This window comes from Myotis davidii, unplaced genomic scaffold, assembly GCF_000327345.1.
Source record: "Myotis davidii unplaced genomic scaffold, ASM32734v1 scaffold2170, whole genome shotgun sequence".
Classification (NCBI taxonomy): Eukaryota; Metazoa; Chordata; class Mammalia; order Chiroptera; family Vespertilionidae; genus Myotis; species Myotis davidii.
In genome coordinates this window covers 14186-37651 of record NW_006281988.1, presented here as the reverse complement: position 1 = coordinate 37651, position 23466 = coordinate 14186, and the positions used below count along the sequence as shown (strand labels likewise).

At 35.3% G+C, this 23466-nt stretch overlaps 1 protein-coding gene across 1 annotated transcript in view; it reads right to left on the bottom strand.

Annotated features, from left to right (window-relative positions):
- CDC40 (cell division cycle 40) overlaps nt 1-23466 on the bottom strand; it is a 51415-nt gene that overhangs the window by 14110 nt on the left and 13839 nt on the right. Inside the window, exons 4-10 of the mRNA XM_006752652.2 lie at nt 17535-17664; nt 9796-9876; nt 8334-8473; nt 7138-7234; nt 5482-5621; nt 4600-4674; nt 2044-2089 (exon numbers count right to left, since the gene is read on the bottom strand). Coding sequence (XP_006752715.2) covers nt 2044-2089; nt 4600-4674; nt 5482-5621; nt 7138-7234; nt 8334-8473; nt 9796-9876; nt 17535-17664 — 709 coding nt within the window. The remainder of the gene's footprint in view (nt 1-2043; nt 2090-4599; nt 4675-5481; nt 5622-7137; nt 7235-8333; nt 8474-9795; nt 9877-17534; nt 17665-23466) is intronic.

Genomic DNA, 23466 nt, shown 5'->3' with positions numbered 1-23466 from the left:
GGAAAAAAAAAAAAAAAAAAAAATCACTGAAACCCCATCCCCTGATTTACTAACTCAGAATAGGTTTTATGTGGGCTTGGGAATGTAGGTGGTTCCCCCTTCAAAAGTTCCTCAGGTGATTCTGATGCATAACATTTAGGTAAGAACCAAGAGAAAAGCCTAGGTTTTTTTTTTTTTAAAGTCTGTCATGGCAACTTCTTAACATGTAATATATATAACTGATGACTAAACAGTTAAGAATTTAAGGAAACACAATAGGCCAATTATCGCCAATGAAGGAGAAATGACTGGTGACATTTTGGAGGTTCACTCTGATTACTCACTAACCTGGAAGTAAAAACACAGTGACCTAAACCTCAAGTTCATGAAAATTGTAGCCCTTATTCAATAACTGCATATTTGTGTGATCACATTACCAAATTTCATAGAAATGGATTCAGAATCTGACACTAAGCCTTTTTGAAAACAAATATTAGCTTCTATTTTGTTTTAAGATTGCATGTTGACAATAAATTAATTTTAAGGTACTTTGTTTGGAAATCATTCTTGCCAGACCAATCAATTCTTTTGACAGTTACAGGGATAAATAAAATATGGCTAAATGAAAGCAGAAACTTTCATATTTTTTTATCACCCAGCATGACCAAGACTGCCAAATACATTAGTGCAAAATGTGCAGGGCAACCACACACAGCAGCCCTGAACCATCACCACCAATGACCTCTAGCGAGGCACTATGTGTCACAGCAATTAGGCAATCAGATATCTTGTCTCTAGCAGGAGTCCCAGTCAGAGCTGCTACCATCTTCCTAAGCAGGACATTTTCAGCTTCCCACTAAAAAACTGTCTGCCCGTGCAGGGGAGACAAACGGGGACCAAATCCACTACATCTGCAGGAGACATTTTGTTCCCCTGTGTGCTGCTGAGAGTCTTCCCATGAATCTTCAGGCTGCTACACAGCTTGGACAGTATTTACTTGTGCAGCGAAGCTCTAAAATCATACAGCATTGCAGAACACCTCCTACTTCAATCTAAAAACAGAGCCACTAAAATTCACACAAATAGTGTTTCAATGCAATACAGTTAAATTTGGAAACATAACTAGTCTTCACACAAAATCTGACAAAGACAATAAACTATTCTCTACGAAAAAGGCTAGACTGCCACAAAGCTGTCCTCTCTTTGGCCCTCTTCGTTGGTTCAAGGAGTTCTCTCAATCTCATCCTTTTCTATGCGTTTAGATCCAATTCCTAACCTCTCTTCAAATCTTAACATCTGGGCATCTAATTGCTTACTAGACATTTTCATTTCAAAACCCCAAGGGCAGCCAAAATTCAATGAGTCCAAAACCTCAGCATCATCTTCTGTTTCCTCTCTTGGTGAATGACACCAGCATTCATCCTGGTGGTGTCATCTGAGAGTCACCTTAGATTCCTGCCTTACTCATCACTCACATCCAATTACTAAGTTCCACTGATTTTAACTTTTGGTTCTTTCCTCTCTCTCTCTGCTGCTTTTAATTCAGGCTCTCACCATCTCTAATCCAGACTAATGAAATAACCTTTTAATTCATTTCCCTGCCTCCAGGCCTGCTCCATCAAAGCATCCTCCATGTTGCTTCAAACCTGATCATGTTGCTTTCTTGCAAGAGGTGTTTAATGTCTGGCTTCTCAGAGCCCTCAAAAAAACATCATCAGCATCTAAACTCCTTATTAATAGTACACCTGGTTCTCCATACTCTGCTCCCTCCTCAGCTGCTTTTCTCACTTTCATTTTTCACCATATTGTCCCACACCCTGGCAATTCTGAAATATACGTGGTTCCCCCAAAGCAGTATGCTTTCTGACACTTTTTGCTTCTGCTGCTCACTCTTCCTAGATCCCTTTCTCTCTCTATCTGAGGGGACTTACTCCCTCCTCGGGACTCAGTTCAAGTCTGTGAAGATTTTCATTCATATTAGTCCAGTAAAATTATGGTAAATGATGATAAAAAGTTAAACGTTTTCCCAAACAGATTTATAGTCAGGGAAAAAAGAAGTATTACCAATAAATGTTCGCAGACAGCGCCTGTCTCCATAAACCTCCCATAGCTAGGGGGAAAAAACAATACAAATAAATATTAAATTTAACACTAGACTGATAAAATGACAGTTTTCAATCAGTAACAACAGTCATATGCTGACTATATGTGTGCATATCTGTGTGTGTGTACAGGGGATTTAACCAAAGGCATTATATATCATTAAATACATTGCTTGGTGCTTCCAGTCTGTGTTGCATTGTTTGGACTCATGGACTCACACTCACACACACATACATTTTAAAACTAAACTCTGAAATCAGATACTGAAAGATTCATCAAAATATCACCAGAAATTAGATGGAGCTGATGCAGGTGATTTTTGTTTTCTTCTTGTTCCTTTCTGTATTCAGTATGAGAAAAAAGTTTCTACTGATGTAATATCATGAACTACTTTTAAAATAATTAAGTGTTATTAAAACTGTCATGTCTATAACATTTTGGTATTGAAAGGCTTTTTTTGAACTTTCCCAAAGTAGCAAGTATTATAGAAGCTGTATTATGAAGCTGTATTATGAAAATGATGATCCAGACTAAAAGGTAACAGGCTCATAATTCTCATCACATCTGAAGTGAATTTATGCAATAGCTTCAAAGTACCTTTATTCTTGCCTGCATCAAATGCAATTCTCAACAGTGTTGCTAGCCCTCTAAAATAGAAGGCATTCCCTGGCCACTAAGGGCCAAGAGGATAAAGTCTCAGTGTCCGGTGCATAACCAGGTAAGGACCTCCAGGCCCTGGTCCTTTACTTATGACTGAGTAGTCGTTCTGTGTTTCTCAGATTTTAGGCTCCAGCAACCATGAAACTGCAGTTTATAGTGCACACCATGCTGATTCATTCTATTCACTCTTCTCAGACATAGTCTATGCCCTATCCCCTCTCCCCCTTTACCTAGTTACCTTCCTATTGAGGAATGCTTCCTCTTTGAAACCAGAACGCTTTTTATCTGATCATTAAAATCATAATGAAATTTTCATCCTAAGGGCAGAAACAGTGCCTTAATACTTTTTATCCTCAGCCTCTTGCACATAACAGGTGTCTAATTAACATTTATAGAAGTGATAGAAATTGTATTCTATGCTGTTTTAATTGGTAAAAGAGAAAACTTTCATCTTAATTAACATAGTTTTTAAGAAGTAAAAGTTAAAGGAAATAAGGGTTTTTTACTTCAAACTGTTGACCTGTTATTTTAAGCTCTCAGGTACAAATGCCAAAATGGTTGCTCTCATTAAAAAATAAATAAATAAATCACCCTTTATAGATATTGTAGTTCAGTTGGTTAGAGTGTCATCCTGACATGCCAACATTGTGGATTCAATCTCTGGTCAGGGCACATACAAGAAGCAACCAATTAATGCATAAATAAGTGGAACAAAACAATTGATGTTTCTCTCTCCCTCTCCCTTCCCTCCTCTCTCTGGAATCAAGTAATAAAAATTAAAAATAACATAACAGAACAAAAACTTTCCAAGTCCCAAGAACACTACAGGGTTGATATTTTTGACCATCATAACGAACCAGACAAACAAGACACAAAAGAGATAAAAACTATTCTATTAAAGATTTTTAAAAAGACTCTCCTATACTCAAGTTGACAGGCACTGGCAACTGAGTTTTTCCTTCTGAATTATTCTATAGCAGAACATGGGCCTAAAATGAAGTTTTCCAAGACTATAAAAAGTGGGAGGAGCCTGGCCAAGGTGGCTCAGTGGTTGAGCGTGGACCCAGGAACTAAAAGGTCAACAGTTCAATTCCCAGTTGGGGCACAAGTGGGCTTGATCTGCAGTAGGGGGCATGCAGGAGGCAGCTAATCGATGATGTTTCTCTCTCATCGATATTTCTGTCTGTCTATTCCTCTCCCCTTCTCTAAAAATCAATTTTCCTGCTACTTGGTGTCTACTAGCACTGAAAACAAAAAAGATGAATCACATTATTTACTCTTTAGAAATAGGATTTCTATCTTGTATCCTTTTTACCTCATAAGGTTCTGAGGAACAAATGAACTCCGTTACATATACAAAAATCTCTATAAAAATGCATTGTTAATGATTAAGCATTTATGTGTCTAAAGCCAAAGTGTTCCTGCTACTTGGTGTCTACTAGCACTGAAAACAAAAAAGATGAATCACATTATTTACTCTTTAGAAATAGGATTTCTATCTTGTATCCTTTTTACCTCATAAGGTTCTGAGGAACAAATGAACTCCGTTACATATACAAAAATCTCTATAAAAATGCATTGTTAATGATTAAGCATTTATGTGTCTAAAGCCAAAGTGATTAATTACATTCTAATCAGTTATCTAAGCGTAAAAAAGAGCCTAGCCAACTGGACCATAGAGCCATATCTGAATCAACATGTTTGGAAGCAGTTCATAAACTGCTGCATTCATAGGGCCTAAGAGAAAATAACTAGCCTCTGATTGCCTAACAAATCCAAATTTACTTATAATTAACCAAAAAGATTTAACCAAAGCACTAGTTTTGTAGCACTCCTACTCTTTTACTGAAAACTCACCTTAATTTTACAGTCCATGGAACAAGACAGCAATAAATGGCCCGAGAGAGGAAACAATCTGACAGCACTGACACCCTACGAAAAGGTATTACAGTTATCCATCAGAAGCATTCTAAAATCAGCTAAAATTACACAAGGAAAGGACAGTATATTTTTAATCAACTTACTATTTTTCTTCATTCCAAAAATTATACACCCAGAATAAGCTTCATTAGTATTCCAAGAGCAGCCCTTTCTGACACTAAACTTCTAAAGATTTGTTTTTTAATCTTTAATATTGACTTCCCCACCCCAAGGAATTCTTAGTCAATCAAGTGCTAATGCCCCCACTCCTCTCCCTTCTTTGCTCTTTGCTAACAGCCATAAATTGGTACTTGGAATAGCACAGATGACAAAGATTATCAACATTTAAAGTTTTTAAGTAACTTGTCTCTTCATTAGTTTAAATATTATCATAGTTTATAAACTAGAGAACATCTAATCTTCTTTGAAAGGTGATAAACTCAAGAGCCTAAGCAAAAGGACTGCGGCTCTGGTGCTAGTACAAGCCCATTACTCACTGACTTGGTGCCCAAGAGGAAGCAAATTGTGGCAGGAACTTGGAAGGAAAGTCCAGGGCTATCATAAGGGGATAGGACACCGAATCACAAATCCTTATGTCATGGCCAATCCAGATGACCTTGAAGATTGAGTCATCACTTGTGACAGATGCATGTGGGTACCTCTAAAGCCTAACTTAGATTTTTCTTCAATTTGACTTCCCTGCTCTATTTTGACTTCCCTACATCTTTAACAGAAATAGTGAATATTCCACATCAATAGCTGAAACTTTGTTTTGGCTTTACTATTATACAAGAAACAAAAACAACCGATTTGTTTTACCTTTGTGTGTCCGGACCACACATGAATTTGTTTTTTGGGGAGATAACACTTCTCAGGTGGCACAGATGACCGCAGATTAACACCAACATCCTGAGGTATGTGAAGATAGGACCTGCCTTGATAGTCATACATTTCTTTAACTGAAATAAGAAGGCAAAGGAAAGCAATGAACAAATACAAGCCATAGCATGAAATCTATATCCTTAAAATGATAATGACCATTTTATTTATAAAGATATTATTCCACTTTAAGGTTTAGATAATAATACTCTGATGTAAGACCAAGACTAGCTAAAATTTAGCTACCTGAAATCATTGCTGTTATTTACAATTAGAGGTAGTATTTTGGAATTCCTAAATACCCAGAGAATAAGTAAGATCAATACTTGTTTTATTCAGTTACAGATTTAGTAATATATATAAAAAAGGACTTTATTCAGTATGATTACAGCGAGTTAAGGAAAAATAATAGTTGGGCCATGTGAGTCACTGACAAAGAAACAGAAGCAAAGCAAGGTAAGAAAGAAGTTAAAACAAACAAAAATAATACCAGCTATCATTTTTCCCTGCTTTCCTCTCTTATGCCCTTCTAGGTTCCTTTTCTATTCTCTTTTCTACTTTCAACACAGACTTTAAAATAAATTAACTTGTGGGAATTAAAAGACATAGTGTAAATAAAGCATTTGGTAGCATGCATGGCACAGAGTAAGTACTAAATAAACGTTGGCTGTTATTGTTATTGTGGCTGCAGGACCACAGTGCTAAATGAACTCCTTGGGGATAAAAACTGGAACTTGAACCGTAACCGGTTTGGCTCAGTGGATAGAGCGTCGGCCTGCGGACTGAAAGGTCCCAGGTTCGATTCTGGTCAAGGGCATGTACCTGGGTTGCGGGCACATCCCCAGTGGGAGATGTGCAGGAGGCAGCTAATCGATGTTTCTCTCTAATCGATGTTTCTAACTCTCTATCTCTCTCCCTTCCTCTCTGTAAAAAATCAATAAAAAAAATATTTAAAAAAAAAAACCTAAATATTGATATGTGATATAACGTTAGAATAATCAATACTATCAGTTCTAAATTATTCTTTCCAGTTTCAGATAACCACTACATACTGTAAAAAATATAACTAATTATTAATGAACCAGGTATTTTCTAGAATATTTATAATTTATTTTGGTGTATATGCATTTCCTCCCACAAATCAAAATGAGTATAAGAATCTTAATCCCCAATCTGTTCACATGAAAACAGAGTTTATTCTTTTAAAATATAATTTAGTAGCTGTGAGTAGACCTGGAGAATATTTGATTTGAGTTAAAAACAAAAGGTTAAAATAAAATGACTGAAGCACTACTGAAGAGAGTCAACTTTATCTTAAGAAAAAACATGTTAGACCATTCAGATTTCTTATTTATCATTTTTAAAACTCATTAGCACTAAAAAAATTATCTGCGACTATCATTAATCATGCTATTTCTTATCATCTATTAGAACATAAAAATGTAATTTTGGCGGGATACAAAATATCCAATATAATTCTTAATATAATGAATGTAGCAGCTGATTAATAAGGGCAATGGCTATTATATGAACAAAGAACAGAGCGAATATCTGAAAGTTTATCATAAAAATGAAGAAGCATAAAAAATATATTACCATGTAAGATGGTCTTTTCCTCCCCAGGCTTTTCTTCTTCCAGTTTGCCTTTTTTCTGCCTCTTTGCTGTGATTTCATCCAATTCTTTTTGTTCTTCCTAAGGAAAATAAGGAGTCAACTTTAAAATGATGTCCTAGGACCCTATCATGGCCAAAGGCGGCTATAAATTCTTTATAATGAGGTCCATTTTTTGCTGAATCAATAGCTTTAAGTATGTCTCCCAGGATAACAATCTCAACTCTTCAACAGATTATAAAATGATATTAAACACATAATGGGTACTAGTTAATGATTTTAAACTCATTTTATACAAAACCCATCCTGGAACACCTAAAAATAAATTTAACATATTACGTTAATTATGCAAGTGAAAGGACAAGGCAATTAGAAAGCCTAATACCAGACAAGAAGCTGAATTTTAGTGCACAGTGTTGTTACATAGTCATAAGAATATAAGCAATGTCAGTAGATTTGTGACACAACTTTTATGGAATGAAAATGGGGTAGTAGAAAATCTTTATCTACAATAACAAAGATGTTGACAGATGAAGTCTAAAATAAAGAAATAGTAGCATATGTATGTTATTGAGTTATATTAATATAATATAACAATATGCATGTTATTGGATGTGAGATACAGCTAGAATAAAAATTTCATGAGAATAGGATTTTCTTGATCCTGTCCACTGCTATATACCTCAGACCTAGAATAGTGATTGACTCATAATGAAATTAGGAGGTGGGGAGGAAAAGGGTAGGGGTCTATTGCTTTACTTCATAGTAGAATTAAAAGAAACACAAAATATAGATATGTTACTTAGTTAAAAATTTTAAATAAATAAGTAAAACCTACGTCAATTCTAAAATTATAGAAAGGCTGATTCTTTAGTTACTACCTGAATATCTAGTATCAGAAGAACAGCTACCACGGCAGCATAATAGCATTATCAAGGTGATTTTTATTAAAAATTGTTCAATATTAAATTATAATAAAACAGTATGGAAGACAGTAAGTCAGAAAAAATGTAAGTAAAAATATTCTAAAGAAAAACAAATCTTACTGTATTTTCTCAATTAAGCAAGGCAGAGAATTTTAACGAGTCATTTGGTTCTCTAAGGAAACCTCATTTATTAATATAGGTTTAATAGCAATATAGCATACACCTGAATTAACAATGAAAAACATCAAAGCTTACTTCCGAAGGTTTGGCTACATCTTTTTCATCCACATATTTTGCCCATGGTCCCAGGAAACCATCAATGTTAGATGCATCATTTTCTTTGAACTTTTTCCTCTTTTCTATTTTCTTCTGACCAGTTTCAAACACAGTTAAACCTATATTTAAAAAAATAGACATCACAAATATAGATTTTTCTAAAGAAATAGCAGAATATATATAATTTTACTTTATATTATTCATGTGACCAAAAATCTATTAAAAAACACACAATAAAATCTATATAAATGTGCTGGATATACAAATATATAAATGTGTCAAGTAATACAAAGAGGGATTCAGTGTTCTGGGCAAAGAAATTTTCTAACACTGTAACATTTGCAAATTCTAATATATGTAAAAAAAAGACCAGCAATGGACACAATATTTTTAATGAATCAGAGACCTACATTAGTGGATTTTACCACTTTTTGAGAAAAACTTGGCAATTCAATCTTGCTATATTCTGTTTTTTAATGAGCCTTTTATGAAAAAGGTTCCAATGAGCTGATGAGCTTTGTTTAAATTAGCATTTAGAATATGACACTTTGCCTTAGAATAACACAAAATGAATGAGCACAAATATGTATTTTAAAATACATTAAAAAACTCAACATTTTCAGCTCTAGCTGGTTTGGCTCAGTGGATAAAGCATCGGTCTTTGGACTGAAGGGACCTGGGTTCGATTCTGGTCAAGGGCACATGCTGGGGTTGTGGGCTCGATCCCCAGTGTTGGGACATGCAGGAGGCAGCCAATCAATGATTCTCTTTCATAATTGATGTTTCTCTCTCCCTCTCCCTCTCCCCCTCTGACATCAATCTATAAAAATAAAAGTGTAATATGCTAGTTAGACCAGACATCCTTCTGGACGACATTCCGGATATTCCGGATGAAGCTGTGGCAGCGGGGGCTGAGGCAGAGGTCCCTGGCCGCCACACCAAGGCAGAGGCAGCCGCAGCCGCAGCCGCAGTGACGGCGGGGGCCAAGCCCCTTGCACAAATTTCATGCATTGAGCCTCTAGTAAAAATATATTAAAAAACAAAAACTCAACATTCAAAGCAACTCTTCAAAGATAATCTCCACAGGCAAGCACAATAACATTTTTTCTGCTATTAAAATGTAGCTTTACATTAGTGTTGAGAAATAAAATGATAAAATCAGCTATGCATTAATTATAATTTCCTGAATAATTTCTATGAGGTTGGCAATGTGCCACGTACTCAGAACAACTTCCCAAAATAGGTACAACTATCTTCCCTACAAGGTTGCATACCTAGTAAGTGGCAAAGCTGTAAAACTGTAATAGTTCTAAACTGCAACACTATTGTCTCAACTTAAAAGAAGAATCAACAGCTAAATAAAATACCAGTTTTGTTCCTATTGTCTAAAGTCAATCTGCCATACAGTAATTATAGGTATAAATAATTTCAAATAAATTACCTTGATTTTTTTCAGCTTCTTCTACAGAACCAATATATTTAGTAGTTACTTGATTATCTAATGAAGGGTCCAACGCATAACCTGAAAGGAAAAAAGTAGATATTACTGACTTCATTTTTTGCCATTTGCAATTCATTTTAATTCTATACAAATATACTCATTTCACATTTTCTTCCCCAGATGTCAAAAATACTCTCCTTAACTTTGAGTACCAATCCTTCTTTCCTGAGTTTTGTTTCTATTCAGAACAATTAATCTCAGGCTGGACCATGAATGACTTCAGCAGAGTAAGAAGTATCTCATGGGATGAAGCTAGCACATTGATATTACATTATTATTAAGGTACCTTTCATCCAAAATATCCAATTGTAGCCTTAAATTTTGGAAGAGCTTAAAATTATACATATATCAACCTGGCCTGTATGATTCAGTTGGTTGAGCATCATCCCATGCACTGGGAGGTCACCAGTTTGATGCCCAGTTGGGGCACATGCCCAGGTTTTGGGCTCAATCCCCGTGCAGAATGTAGTCGATAGATGTTTCTATCTTTCTCTCCCTATCCCTTCCTCTCTCTGAAATCAATAAAAATATTCAGAAGTTTATAAACTCTTTTTCTTTTTGGTAAACAGATAATACATGGCTTAGTTTATCAAATTATATAAACTACTGAATAATTTAAAAATAGGGTAAGACGAACTACATAAAATCTAGCTATTTATTTTGAAAATCCCATCTCAGTAAAGATAGTCTGCCTTCTCAGTTTTAAAATAATATATTTCGACTTTATAAATCACTATTTGTATTTCCTTGGTAAGAGAAGGATATCAACTAGCATATGAATACACTCCTTCAACTAGAAACAGAGTTCAAATAAAAGACCACACATAAATGTGGTCTCAGTGGCTTATAGAAACTTAGGGGGAAAAGTCTATATTAACTCAAATCAGTTATTTTCAAGTAGGAGTGCTAGTATAATAAATGTTTGGTAAGATCAGTTTTAATAATAATCTAGCATATTCAAAAAAGAGAGCTAGATCATAAATTAGTCTATGGCAGGGGTCCTCAAACTTTTTAAACAGGGGGCCAGTTCACTGTCCCTCAGACTGTTGGAGGGCCGAACTATAGTTTTAAAAAAAAACTATGAACAAATTCCTATGCACACTGCACATATCTTATTTTGAAGTAAAAAAAACCAAAACGGGAACAAATACAATATTTGTATTTGCATGTGGCCCACGGGCCGTAGTTTGAGGACCCCTGGTCTATGGCTTACAACCCATGTGAACTATCATGGAATTCATAATAGTAACAGACTATTTTTTAAAAAATATATCTTTATTGATTTCAGAGAGGAAGGGAGAGGGAGAGTGAGTTAGAAACATCAATGATGAGAGAGAATCCTTGATAGGCTACCTCCTACACACCCCACACTGGGGATCAAGTCCCCAACCCAGGAATGTGCTCTGCCTGGGAATCGAACCGTGACCTCCTGGTTCATAGGTCAATGCTCAACCACTGAGCCACACCAGCTGGGCCAGCCTGTTTTTTTTTAAGAGCACATCTTAGTGACTATAGTTGAACATTTAAAACTTCCCAGCTAAAGATTAAAAAGATTTGTTATCAAACATACTTTTCAAACAAGCTAAGGATGTGAGTGCCCATCTCACCCTCATGATATGCTTAGTATAGAACCAACCACCTGGCTATTAGCTAAGTTGCATATTTTTTCAGTATTTAAAATTTGTTCTTATCTGGAGGAGAGAGCTTGATGGCAGAAAAGCAGCTACAGAATAGAATCTGTGAAAGCACAGGTTCAAATTCCATGAGTTATTTTATCTTTCATCTCTGATGTACAGAATAGTGTTCTGTAAATGATGTATTTTTAAAAATGAGACTAGATAAGGCTTATATAAAATTTAAACATACCCTAAATTTAAAAATCCCCATCTCAATCATAAAAACGTATTTAGAGTGTCTTGAAGGAAATTTATGTCTTTAAATGGCACTGCGCTAAGTTTGCAGGGATGAAGTAGGAGGCAGAGGGAAAGGCAATCCCTGGTCCTTCCTGTGTTAGCTGTGTAAATACCAATCCCCGACTCATCTGGCCATAGTCTTGTTCCTGAGAAAAGGAACTTACACTCTCCTCCTTTTCCATCCTCTGTGGTAAAATCTTTATAGCTACCATCACCATTACCACTACTGCCTCCCACCCTGGGTAATTAGGGGATAAAAGTATTTTCCTTTACAAATAAGACAAGTTAAATATTTAGCTATATGTCTTACTAGAAGTCAGCTAGTGACAGAATAAGATATAACTCTTAACACTAAAGAATTTCAGTCCAATTCGTTTTTTATTATTCTATGTCTCAAATAAATGAATATATTTGCATTTTATTTCTGAAATATTCTCATCTATCTTTCTGAAGCTTATTCTCCATTTTATCTTTTTAAAGGAGTTAACATCTACTTTTTTCATTTGTAGTCTTATTTGAAATGGCTATCAATTTTATTATTTATCCTTAAGTAATTAACTCCAATATCTGAATAGGTAAATGAGGATAGACTATAAACAATTTGCAAAAGAATGGTTACAAATACAAATACTAAAAGATAGTGCAGGTTCAGTTCCAGACAATAAAGGGATATTTTAATAAAGTGAGTCATAATCTTTATGCCTGTGTAGGGTCTTGTCTTTAATTTGTAAAAAAATACAACATCTGTGAAGCGCAATAAAATGAGGTATGCCCTTATATGGAAAAACCTTCAACCTTACTAGTAGTCCCAAAGAATAAATTCACAAAGAGATATAATACTTTATTTATCAAATAAACAAAGAAAAACAATCATATGGATCTTGGGTAAGGAGAAATAGGACTTCGTGCATGGTGGTGGCCCTATAAGGTAGGAGAATGCTTTTGAAAAGCACTTTGACAATATAAAACAAAAGCTTTAAAAACATTTATATTCTTAGACCTACTTCTGAGAGCTCTTTTTAGAAAATAATGAAGCCCAGATGGCGTGGCTCTGTTTGAGCATCAACCTATGAACCAGGTGGTCATGGTTCAATTCCCAGTCAGGGCACATGCCCAGATTGCAGCTCGATCTCCACTGTGGGGCATGCAGGAGGCAGCCGACCAATGATTCTCTCTCATCACTGATGTTTCTATCGCATTCTCCCTCTTCCTTCCTCTCTGAAATCAATAATAAAAATATACTAAAAAAAATAATGAGAAAAAGTCATAAAGTTTTATGGACAAAGATATTCGCCATCATATTAAAAAAAAGAATTTATCAAACATACTTTTCAAACTTTAAAAAGCATTTTACTGCAATTCAACATATACATTACCACATTTTTTTGTTGTTAAATCCTCACCCAAGGATATTTTTCCACTGATTTTTAGGGAGAGTGGAAGAGAGAGGGAAAGACAGAGAGAAACATCGATGTGTGAGAAACACATCAATTGGTTGCCTCCTCTACTAGCCCTGACCAGGGCCCAGCCAGTGAGGAAGCTGCACCCAGGGTACATACGGGCCCTTAACCAGAATTGAACCCAGGACCTTTTGGTCTGCAGGTCGATGCTCTATCCACTAAGCCAAACCGGCTAGGGCCATTACCACATGTTTAACAGTGAAAACTGGAACAAATTTGAAATCTAAATGATACAAGAAATTTTTATGTAAATGATATCTTCATTCAGTAGAGTATTTTTAAAAAATCATTTAAAAAGGTTAATAAAGAACTTCTGATACTGAAGTGAAAACTAAGTTATTAATAATGTGGTGAAACTAAAGGTGTTTAAATTCTATTCTCCACTTCCACAGACTGGTGTAGAGAAAATTCTGGATGAACGTAGAAGAAAGGGAAGAGACCTCATTGAGAAGCCCCCCAGCAAGGGAGCAGACCAAGAACCCAAGAAGAAAAGGGAGGAAAACATGATGAAAGAATCACACAAACCATTGACAGTCTAAAAAGTCAGGATAAATACCATAAATGGGAGCCAAAAGCAAAACTGTAGAACAAGTGTACGGGATGATACAGCAAATGAGATTATCTGCACCGATAAGGACTCCACAGGTGGGTTCTGTGACAAACTAAATGTACTGTACAGCACCAATCTTCCAGGAATAATACACTTAGATTATAACATTGCTAGGACTATTCAAAAATGGGAAAAAAGTATATTTGTTTTATACTCCAGCTGAGTTATAGAGTGATAAATATAAGACTTAGGTAAAACTGAATTTAAGTGCAATCTCCTTTATGTCTCGTAGACAACACCAATTCAAGATAGAAGGTTTGCTCCTTGGTACTTTGCAAATGAAAGTTCTCAATCTTATATTCCATGTATAAGAGCAAGAGAACACTTTCGCTCACTACCTGAAAGGAATCACTACCTGAAGTTAGACAAGAACTTTATTGAGAAAATTACATGACTTTCAAGTTAATAGAAACTATATTTGCTTAATACTTGGGAGTAAAAAAAAGAGAGAGAGAGAGACTGCTAAACCTGAAATTGATTAACTAGTTTATTAAGGTCAAACAAACTGCTCTCAGTTCTAAGATTATCATCAAGGGAGACAAATGATAATGTTGCTTTGCAACGGGTCACTCCCTTTATAATAGGTGCCTAATATAGGAAAGCTACATTCACTTTTTGTCTTAAACTCACTAAATAGTTCAACCTGTGTCATAGACCAGCCCCTCCTAATGGGAGAGGCAAAAAACACCAGCTAGTTAAAAAAAAAAGTAAGCCTGGCCTGTGGCTTAATGGTTGAACTTTGACCTATGAACTAAGAGCTCATGATTCAGTTCCTGCTCAGGGCACATACTCAGGTTGCCTGCTCCATCCTCAGGGGCGGGGGGGGGGGGGCGCCGCAGTGCGGGCTCGATCCCCAGTACGGCGCCTGTAGGAGGCAGCCGATCAATGAATTCTCTCTCATCATTGATGTTTCTATGTCTCTCTCCCTCACCTTCCTCTCTGAAATCAATGAAAATATATTATTTTTTTAAAAAGTAAGGCTATTTCTGAATCCAGGTCTAAAGCCAATTCAATAATTTTCAATGGATACTCTTTTTCTGTAGGATAATTTAAGGAAGAAAGTAGATATCGGTATAAACTTAATTACTTTTTTCTTGTTTTGTTTTAAAGAAGACTTAAGGTATCTAAATTTATTGCTTAAGGACCTTCTAAAGTGTAAGAAAATATTTAACTCTATTTTATTATAGGCTAAAATATAATAAATTCATGATGCAATAGAGTTGATTTTTGTGTGCTACATATATACTTACATGGATCCCTTATATAAGCAATGAGTACAATGTATTTATACCTATTTTTTTGGAATGGAAGTTTTCTAGGCGATTTTAGAGGTATACAGTTAAGACAATTATAACCTCACCATGCTGAAATATTTTATAAATGACAATCTTTTTAACAACAAGTTTCTATGACTATATTGTGATAAATAATTAAGACCATTTGTACTAAACTTCTCAACTAAATTTACAGTGAATGTTTGCATTACTAAATATTTAAAAAGTAACTTTCTCACATTAAAATATAATGTAAATTATGATACAATCAATGGATTATTACATAGATCTTAAAACGGATAAGCTTTGAGATTATAAAGTAACACTGAAAATGCTTGTAATAAAATATTGAATAAAAAAGTGAGATGCAAAATTTTCAGTTTAGAAAGATAACAGCTCTGTAATACAAACATAAACATGAAAAAAGACTTGGAGGGATAATATCACAATGCTGAAAGTAGATATTTTAGTACTAGAGGCCCAGTGCACGAATTTGTGCACAGGTGGGGTCCTTCGGCCTGGCCAGCGATTGAGGCCTATGGGGGGGTGGGGCAGCCAGCAGAGGGCAGGCACCACAGGAGGTTGGCCGTCTGGTTGGGGGACTGGCCAGCTAGGGGGAGGGCCTGCGGGAGGTTGGTTGGCTGGGGGAAGGGGCCGTGGCAGGTTGGCTGGCTGGTGCGGGGGAGTGAGGAGCCACAGGAGGTTGGCTGCGGGAGCGCACTGACCACCAGGGGGCAGCTCCTGTGTTAAGCGTCTGCTCCCTGGTGGTCAGTGCATGTTGTAGCACTGGTCGACCAGCCATTTGGTTGTAATGGTCGCTTAGGCTTTTATATACAGTAGGTCCTCGGGTTATGTCAGAGAGAGATCCATTCCTACTGCATGATGTAATGCAATTTTCGCCATAAGTCAGAACCCACTACATAAGCACCTACATCACTCACATGGAGCACATGCACAGCAGAAATGAAGTGAAACAGTAAAAAATAATTGAAAGAAAGATAACAATTCCTGACCTTTACTTGTGGTAAATAATAAAAAACATAAAGCACATATGTACATACGTCAAAATGACAGAACTTATTTTAAAATAAATAAATGGGAGATGGCAACATAACCACGAAACGACGTACATCGAGTCTGACGTAACCCGAGGACTGCCTGTATACAGACAGTGAGATTATAAGTATATTTTTTTCTTCTCTCTTAAATGTTTAAAATTTGTTTGTATTACTTTTTAATGACAGTAACTTATTATATAGTATCACTGGAAACATTATATTGTTCCTTAACTTTTTTTGGTCCTGTCTTATAATAATGGAAGTTAATGATACATAGGACAGAAAAATTTGTTTAGAACTTTAAAAAAAATTCTATTGTATTAAATGAAAGGAGTTATCAGGATTCTAACTGGAAAAAAACCCCAACTTTTTAAAAAAGAGACGATATTGCTGATATTTAAGATGTGATTATTAGCCCTAGCCAGGTAGCTCAGCTGGCTGGAACACTATTCCGATGCACCAAGGTTGCAGGTTTGATCCCAAGATTAGGGTACAAACAAGAATCAATCAATGAATGCATAAATAAGCAGAACAACAAATCAATGTTTCTCTTTCTCTCAAAAAAATCAATTTAAAAAAGTGATCATTAAATCTGTTAAAAAAATTCAGTTTTCTTTTTCAATTACTTTTTTGAGAAAGAAACATCAGCACAAGTAGTTTATTCATAAAGAAGATCACAACTACAACAGGCATAAACATTCTCATGTACTTTGCTCACCTACCCCTATTAAAAAGATCTGGAAAGCAGCACCAGTGTGTCTGTCACACTACAGATGTGGATTATAGGAAGAAAAATGAAAGGCACCACCAAATAAGGACAAGTCTGAGCATGTGACCAGAACCTATGATTTGTGAAACTCTAATAAGAGCTTAAAAAACCATCCTCTTTTTGAGAGGATTCTCAGCCTTGTGTATGCACATGAACTTTTTAAAATCTTGCCACTGATAAGATGTAATTATTTTGTACAATAAATTTGTGGCCGTTCTATTTCTGATGACCTCAGTGATCAATAGAAAACTTTTCAGTGATAAGCTCTGCATGTAAAATAAAAAATGTAACCTCTTAATCTATCCTGTCATTTACTGACTCAACAGAGAACATTCTGTTTTTAAGACATTTAGTACTCAGAATTCATAGCAGATTTAGAATGACAGTTAAAAATATTAATTAACCTTCCCATTTGTATTTTTATTGATGTGTATAAGAAAACACAATACCCTTTTTGAGGGAATCCAGGTTAATAAATTTAAAAAGCTAGAAGATAAAACAGATTCTCTCTCTCACACACACACAAACAAAGACACACACACACACACCACTTCTAATAAAGTCAAACTTGAAACTCTAAGTGTTAGCACCTTACCATATGTGGCAAAAGTTCTTCTTTGCTGTTCAAACATAAAATCATTGATATGAGCTGGTTCAGCATACCCAGAAAGCATATTTCTGGGGGCAGCCATTTGCTGTGTCCTAAAGGGATTTTCTGGTCCAAACTGTAGTGTTATTGAAAAAAAAAGAAAAAGAAAAATAACTTAAATTCTGAGTGCATAAACTAGAATTACTAGAATAACACACAAGAATAATATATGTTCAACTCTGAATCATCAGGGGCTGGTGAACCTGTTTGGGAGCATGCTCGCCTCATGTCGCTCAGTGCTACCAGAAGATGGCTGATTAGGACTGTGTTAATCTTAGGACAGAAGGAGAGAAACTAGCTCACCCAATTCTACAAATGCCTATTTAAATTGAAATGAACTTCAGTATTCAGCTCCTCAGTCACACTAGGTACGTTTCAAGAGCTCAACAGCCTCTTATGGTTATTGAGTACTACATTTCCATTATGACAGAGTTCTACTTGACAGTATTCCTCTAGATAAGTGACACTATTGTTTTGTTTAAACCATGATGTGGGGGACTTGGTGGGGGGGACTTTTATACCAATAATGGCACCATGAAGTAATTTTAAAAATACATGTTTCTCCTCTACTAGATTATAAGTTCCTCAAAGGTAAAGACTAGAATTCTTAAAACTTACCCTAGTTCCTTGGAAGTAGAAAGCACTAATAAAGGAAAGATTAATCAAAATCCCATGGGGGCAGAAGACAGTAAAATAAACAATAAAAGTAAAGTGCTTAAAAAAATTTCTCCATTCTAAAAAGTCACACTATGAAAGCCTTACACAAAATAGTACCATTATTTGTTTATAATGCTTTGAGTTTCCAGAATGGCTTTCCAAATGTTATTTAATTTGTACAAAAATCCTGGAAAGTTAGAGAAGTATTTTCTTTCTCATGTTAGAAATGAAGAAAAAGGCCAAGATGATGTATTTTACCTGATTTAGAGTCAATAGTTTTATTCATTAGTAATACCAAGGTTAGGATAAATCCCAATCTAGCATTCTATTACATAAACTTCCTTAAATATACAATCATAGCCTCTAACTTTTAAAAAATGCTATTATAAAGTACTGGGAGAATACCTTTCGTCATTTTGTTTTAGATAAAGAATAAAATAAACTTACCACTTGGGAAATAATGGAATTACATGTAATATTTTTATTTGAATTCTGAAAAGTCTACTGTCAAGATGAAATATTTTGACATTAGAACATCTTAGGTCACTGGCATTAGAAACCACTTTTCTATGATGTATAACCAGAGCCACATAAATTATTCATAGTCTCTTAACCAGAATGTTGCCTTCTCTAAATATCAACATTATATTATGCACGAAAATCTAAATTTAAAGGATGTTAGGTTTGCCTTACAATTTTTCTGCTTAAGGAAAATTACAATATTCTTTTTTATCGACAATCTTAAAATACTTGTTTTCTATATAAAGCTTTTATTACTATTTATTCTAAATCATAATAAGGGAGAGTATAAGGCTTTGTAGGCCATATTAGTTCTTCCTGTGTTGCTAGGTAAAAACAACAACAACAAAAAAAACACCTAAACTGCTGAATGCTGAAATTTTCAGTTAACTTCATTCAGTCGTGAAATTTATTTCAAAACAAGAAACATCCATAAAATTAAAGATAATAAAATGAAAAGTTTCCTAGATGCCCTACTTGCTATAGTCAGCTACATCTGCATAGCAGCATGTGATTATTATTTCTAAAACGATAAAAATCCCCATTGCTCTTACTGTTAATTCCTTTCATATATAATAAATTATCAATCATGCTTATAATTTCCAATTTAAAAAAGGAAAATATAATTTCCATAGTCTTATTTTATTAGGATCTTACAAAAAGAGAGTAATTCTTCTATAGGCCACACATATCAAACCAAATTTTAAAGAAAAATTCTCAGCATCAAAGAACTTTGATTTTTATACAAATACAGATCCAACAATTACAGATAAGTGTATTTTATATGAGATGTTATCCTTAACATCAGTCTAAAATTTTATTTATTTTTATTTTTTTTAATATATTTTATTGATTTTTTACAGAGAGGAAGGGAGAGAGGCAGAGAGCTAGAAACATCGATGGGAGAGGAACATCGATCAGCTGCCTCCTGCACATCTCCCACTGGGGATGTGTCCGCAACCCAGGCACATGCCCTTGACCGGAATCGAACCTGGGGCCCTTCAGTCCGCAAGCCGACGCTCTATCCACTGAGCCAAACCGGTTTCGGCGAGTCTAAAATTTTAAATATGCTTGTCTTATAGATATTTAAGCTGAGACAACAAAAAATTTAATGATATAGGAAGCTGTGTGTGGAACATTCCATCTATATCTGGCTCTCACCTTAACTGCCTGGTTACTGGCAACTATTGGAGCTGAGCTCACAGACATTAAATGTCAACAAAGGCAACCCTGGTCAGGTGGCTCAGTTGGGTGGAGTATGGTCCGTACACCAAAAGGTTGCACGATCAATTCCTGATCAAGGCACATACCTAGGTTGTGGGTTCAATTCCCAGTCGAGGTGTGTACGGGCGATTCGGTCCTGGTTGGGGTATGTATGAAGGCAATCAATTTATGTTTCTCTCTCTCTCTCTCTCTCTCTCTCTTCCTCTCTCTAAAATCAATAAACATATCCTCAGGCAAGGATTTAAAAATTATTAAATGTCAAACAAAGGCAGAGAACATTACTTAGTAAGACTCAGCTCTCCTAACTACTCAAAATATGTCTCCCAGATGTTGCTGGTCTCTGTGAATATGATGTCTTTAATTCTGGGTTAACCACTAAAAAACAAAACAAAGCATATTAAAAAATACACATCATTGATTCCCAAATACTTCTTTTCAACTTTTGGTAGTTAAGTTTAAGTGTAAATCATTTGTAATTCAAGTAATTTTAAAAAACTGACTAGTCTTTGAAATCATAAGTTTACATATAGAAAAAAATCCAAGTTATTAATTAATAATCATAGATTGTTGGTTAAGTTCTTTATTAATATTTATTGCAATCATCAATGTTTAAAACATTCATAAACAAATCTTAAGGTGAGAAGAGTCTGTTGATTAACTTAAATTATTTTCTACAAATTTGGAAAATATCAGCAAAATTCAATTTTATTGGCAGAATACCTCAATCTTGTAAGATATAAGTAGAGCTTAAATATCATTAATGTAAGAATATTTTATTAGGGCTGATTCCATGACCTAGGGCCTCGGTTTCCTCGTCTATAAAATAAAAGAGCTAAACCACATGATTTTTAAAGTTAATTTTAACATTAATATTTAAAGCAGCCCATACAGTCAAAATTTTAAGATTAACTGGCTTTTTTCCCCTCTAACTTTTATATTTTTTTCCTATTCCTAAATATACTATTATTTTAAGTCTGAAAATCTCCCTGAAGCTTGTGGGTTTTATGAGTCCAGGGAAGCCAACAAATACACTTTTCTCTAAGTAGATACAAAAAGGATTGTGTGAAATGGAGAAAATGACTAGATTAAAACAATGGCTACAATCTTCAAATTCTATCTGTAAATTTGAGAAAGCTTATTTGGATAACTAAGTAGACCATTCAGGAAAAGTACTTGGTTAGGAGGGGTAAACAATATTTGATAAAACAAAATAGCCAGTTCAGTTAGTTTGCTGAACTAGCAAAGTCAAAGACATAGGTGTATACCCTGCAAACCTTACATGGCCTTCAAAATGCTCTTCCAGTTACAGAGTGATTTGTTAAGAGTGATCTGGACTCAAATCCTCAAGTCTGTCACTTGCTGGCAGTATAATCCGAGACTTGGTTTCCTTGCTATAAAATAGGGATAAGAGTACTTATTTCATAGGGTTGTAGTGAAGACTAAAGGAGATAGGTATATAAGTATATATGCCCCTCAGTATGGTAGCTGGCATGGTTAACCCAGTTTTAAAAATGGTAGTTTTATTTCATTAATTTCTATCCCAGTTCTTCCATCATGCAAATTCTTACCAAATTCACCTTCCTATAAATTCAGCTTTAATTATGCCACTCCCCCACTAAAGAACCTTAGAAATCTATTTATCATTAATTAAATAAAGACCACTTTGGTCTTTAGAGCATTGTGCAATATTATTATACAAAGTATCATTCTAGTCCAGCGGTTCTCAACCTGTGGGTCGCAACCCCTTTGGGGGGTCGAACGAACCTTTCACAGGGGTCGCCTAAGACCATCGGAAAACACATATATAATTACATATTGTTTTTGTGATTAATCACTATGCTTTAATTATGTTCAATTTGTAACAATGAAAATACATCCTGCATATCAGGTCACAACCCCTTTGGTGGTCAAATGACCCTTTCACAGGGGTCGCCTAAGACCATCCTGAATATCAGATGTTTACATTATGATTCTAAACTGTAGCAACATTACAGTTATGAAGTAGCAACGAAAATAATTTTATGGTTGGGGTCACCACAACATGAGGAACTGTATTAAAGTCTCGCAGAATTAGGAAGGTTGAGAACCACTGTTCTAGTCTAACCTCTCCTTTCTCCCCTACTAATAATGACTAAAGCATTCTTGTTATTTTATTTTCAAAGATTTAGTCAATTATTATAATCCTCACCCAAGGATATGTTTTTATTGATTTTTAGAGAGAAGGAAGGGCGGGGAGAGACAGAGAAAGAGGGAGGGAAGGGAAGAGGAAGAGAGAGAATGATCTAAGAGAGAAAAGCATCGATCAGTTGCCTCCAGTAACTGGGGATTGAACTGGCAACCTGAGTAAGTGTTCTGACCGAGAATAGAACCCACAACCTTTTAATGTATGGGACTATGCTCCAACCAACTGAGCCATAGGCTAGGGCAGCATTCTTTTTCTTTAGATCTTCAATGATTTAGCTCATGCTTTTCCCTTCTGCCTGGAATATTTCCTCATAAAAGCCTTCCTAGTCATCAATGCCAATAATAGTAATATAAGTAACAATAAGTGCTACCATTTATTAAATGTTACTCTGTGCCAGGTTTCCTAAGTACATCATACATTATCTCATTTATCCTTATAACTCAGTAAAGTAGAAATTATCTTCATTTTACCTAATGAGAAAACTAAGATAATCCAAGGTCACACAAGACCTAAAAAGCAGTCTAACTCCAAATCTCATGTTCTTAACCTGGATTGCTTACTTTAAATACTATTTTTCCCATGGAACTTTTTCTTATCTTTATAACCAGATGTAATCTCTCCTTAAATCTGAATAGTACTTTCGAGGCACTATAGGAAACAATCTGGTCTCTATCTTTAAAAAAAATATACTTAGCATATCTTCTTAGTAAAACTAGCTTGAGGAGAGGGTTACATTTTGTTTCTAGCAAAGGATCCTCAAATATGAGAACTTGAATTTCATCTAGCAAAGTTCCTGGTAACACCTTTCCAGACTTTGCCAAGTTATATAGATCCTAGTCATAAAATTCAAAGTTAATAATCTGTTATGTCACAGACAATTCATTTGGCAACCAGGAAATATTGTAATTTTTCTTCACTTTTCAGTCTTATTCTTTTCTTAAATTGCTGACAAGTACTGTAGTGTTTCTACGACAAACTAATTTATGTATGTACTAGTGTATCAACATAGGAATGTCATATCCTACATTACTTCCAAATTTTCTCATTTTCTGAATTCAGTGATCCTATTTCATTGAAGTACTTTTCATTTAAAAACTCATGAAGCATATCTATTCTATATATACTAGAGGCCCGGTGCACAAAATTCATGCACTTGGGGGTGGTCCCTCAGCCTGGCCTGCACCCTCTCGCAGTCCGGGAGCCCTCAGGGGATATCCATGTGGTGGCTTAGGCCTGCTCTGGAGTGAACTTAAGCCATCAGTGGGACATCCTTAGCACTGCCGTGGAGGGGGA